The sequence below is a fragment of the Acanthisitta chloris genome, unplaced genomic scaffold (assembly GCF_000695815.1).
Source record: "Acanthisitta chloris isolate BGI_N310 unplaced genomic scaffold, ASM69581v1 scaffold22702, whole genome shotgun sequence".
In the NCBI taxonomy this organism is placed as follows: Eukaryota; Metazoa; Chordata; class Aves; order Passeriformes; family Acanthisittidae; genus Acanthisitta; species Acanthisitta chloris.
Window position 1 is genome coordinate 27,642 of NW_008660206.1, and position 805 is coordinate 28,446.

The 805-nt window shown below is 46.2% G+C and overlaps 1 protein-coding gene across 1 annotated transcript in view; it reads left to right on the forward strand.

The window, feature by feature from the left end:
* The window catches only part of MXRA8 (matrix-remodelling associated 8), a 15,222-nt gene extending 14,417 nt beyond the window's left edge, over positions 1-805 (forward strand). The window contains exon 10 of the mRNA XM_009069744.1: positions 683-805. Within this exon, the coding sequence (XP_009067992.1) occupies positions 683-708 (26 nt within the window). The 3' untranslated portion in view covers positions 709-805. The remainder of the gene's footprint in view (positions 1-682) is intronic.

An 805-nucleotide genomic window follows, 5' to 3' on the forward strand; every position in this document is an offset into this window, starting at 1 on the left:
CTTTCATCATGGAGCCACAAGATGCAAGTGGTGATTAGGCTGTTTAAAAGCTTTGGGCATGGCACAGATAGGATTTTTCCTTATTGGAAAAAGAATGCCTGGCAGGGCTGGGATAGTTCTGCTCTGCTGTGACCTCAGAGGGACATGGAGCCCAGAAATGTCCTGGCATGGGGCTGGAGAAGCAAATACTGAGCAGAAGATAGTGCTTTGAGTTGAATTAATTTATGAGTGATGGGCAGTCACTTACTTCATCCAACAAAAGCAAACAACTCTCCCTCCCTGGGGGCTGAATCTCCTTTTGCTTATCCAGTCTAATCCTGAGTGTTGTGCCTCAGTTTGGAGAGCAGCACTTGTGTCAAGCAGTGCTTGTAATAAGCTGCTAGATTCCATGACTCATTTGCTAGGAATTAGAATATAATGGATGTGACTGAAATGACACCAAGCAGGGAATGGGCTGGGGAGCCCAGGAGCTGCCTCAGCCCTGCTGTCCCTGCTGGAGTTCTCCATTCTGCAGAGATATCTGTGCAAGGATTTTTACACAGAATATTTCACCATGGGCTTTGTGAGGGATACTGAGGACATCTTTGTCACTTTTTGGGTAGCCAAGTCCTTATTTTTGTGCTTCTTTGAATGGTCTGAAATGTCTCTTTGGGTACTGACCTCCATTTCTGTTTGCTTTCAGATTTCAGGAAGGAATACTGTAAATGAAGCCATTCCCAAGCTGCTGGCTGGACCAGGAGCTTCCATCCAGGATAGACACATGGAAGAGAGATGCCTTGTCTTAGCACCATCTCCCTCCATTTCC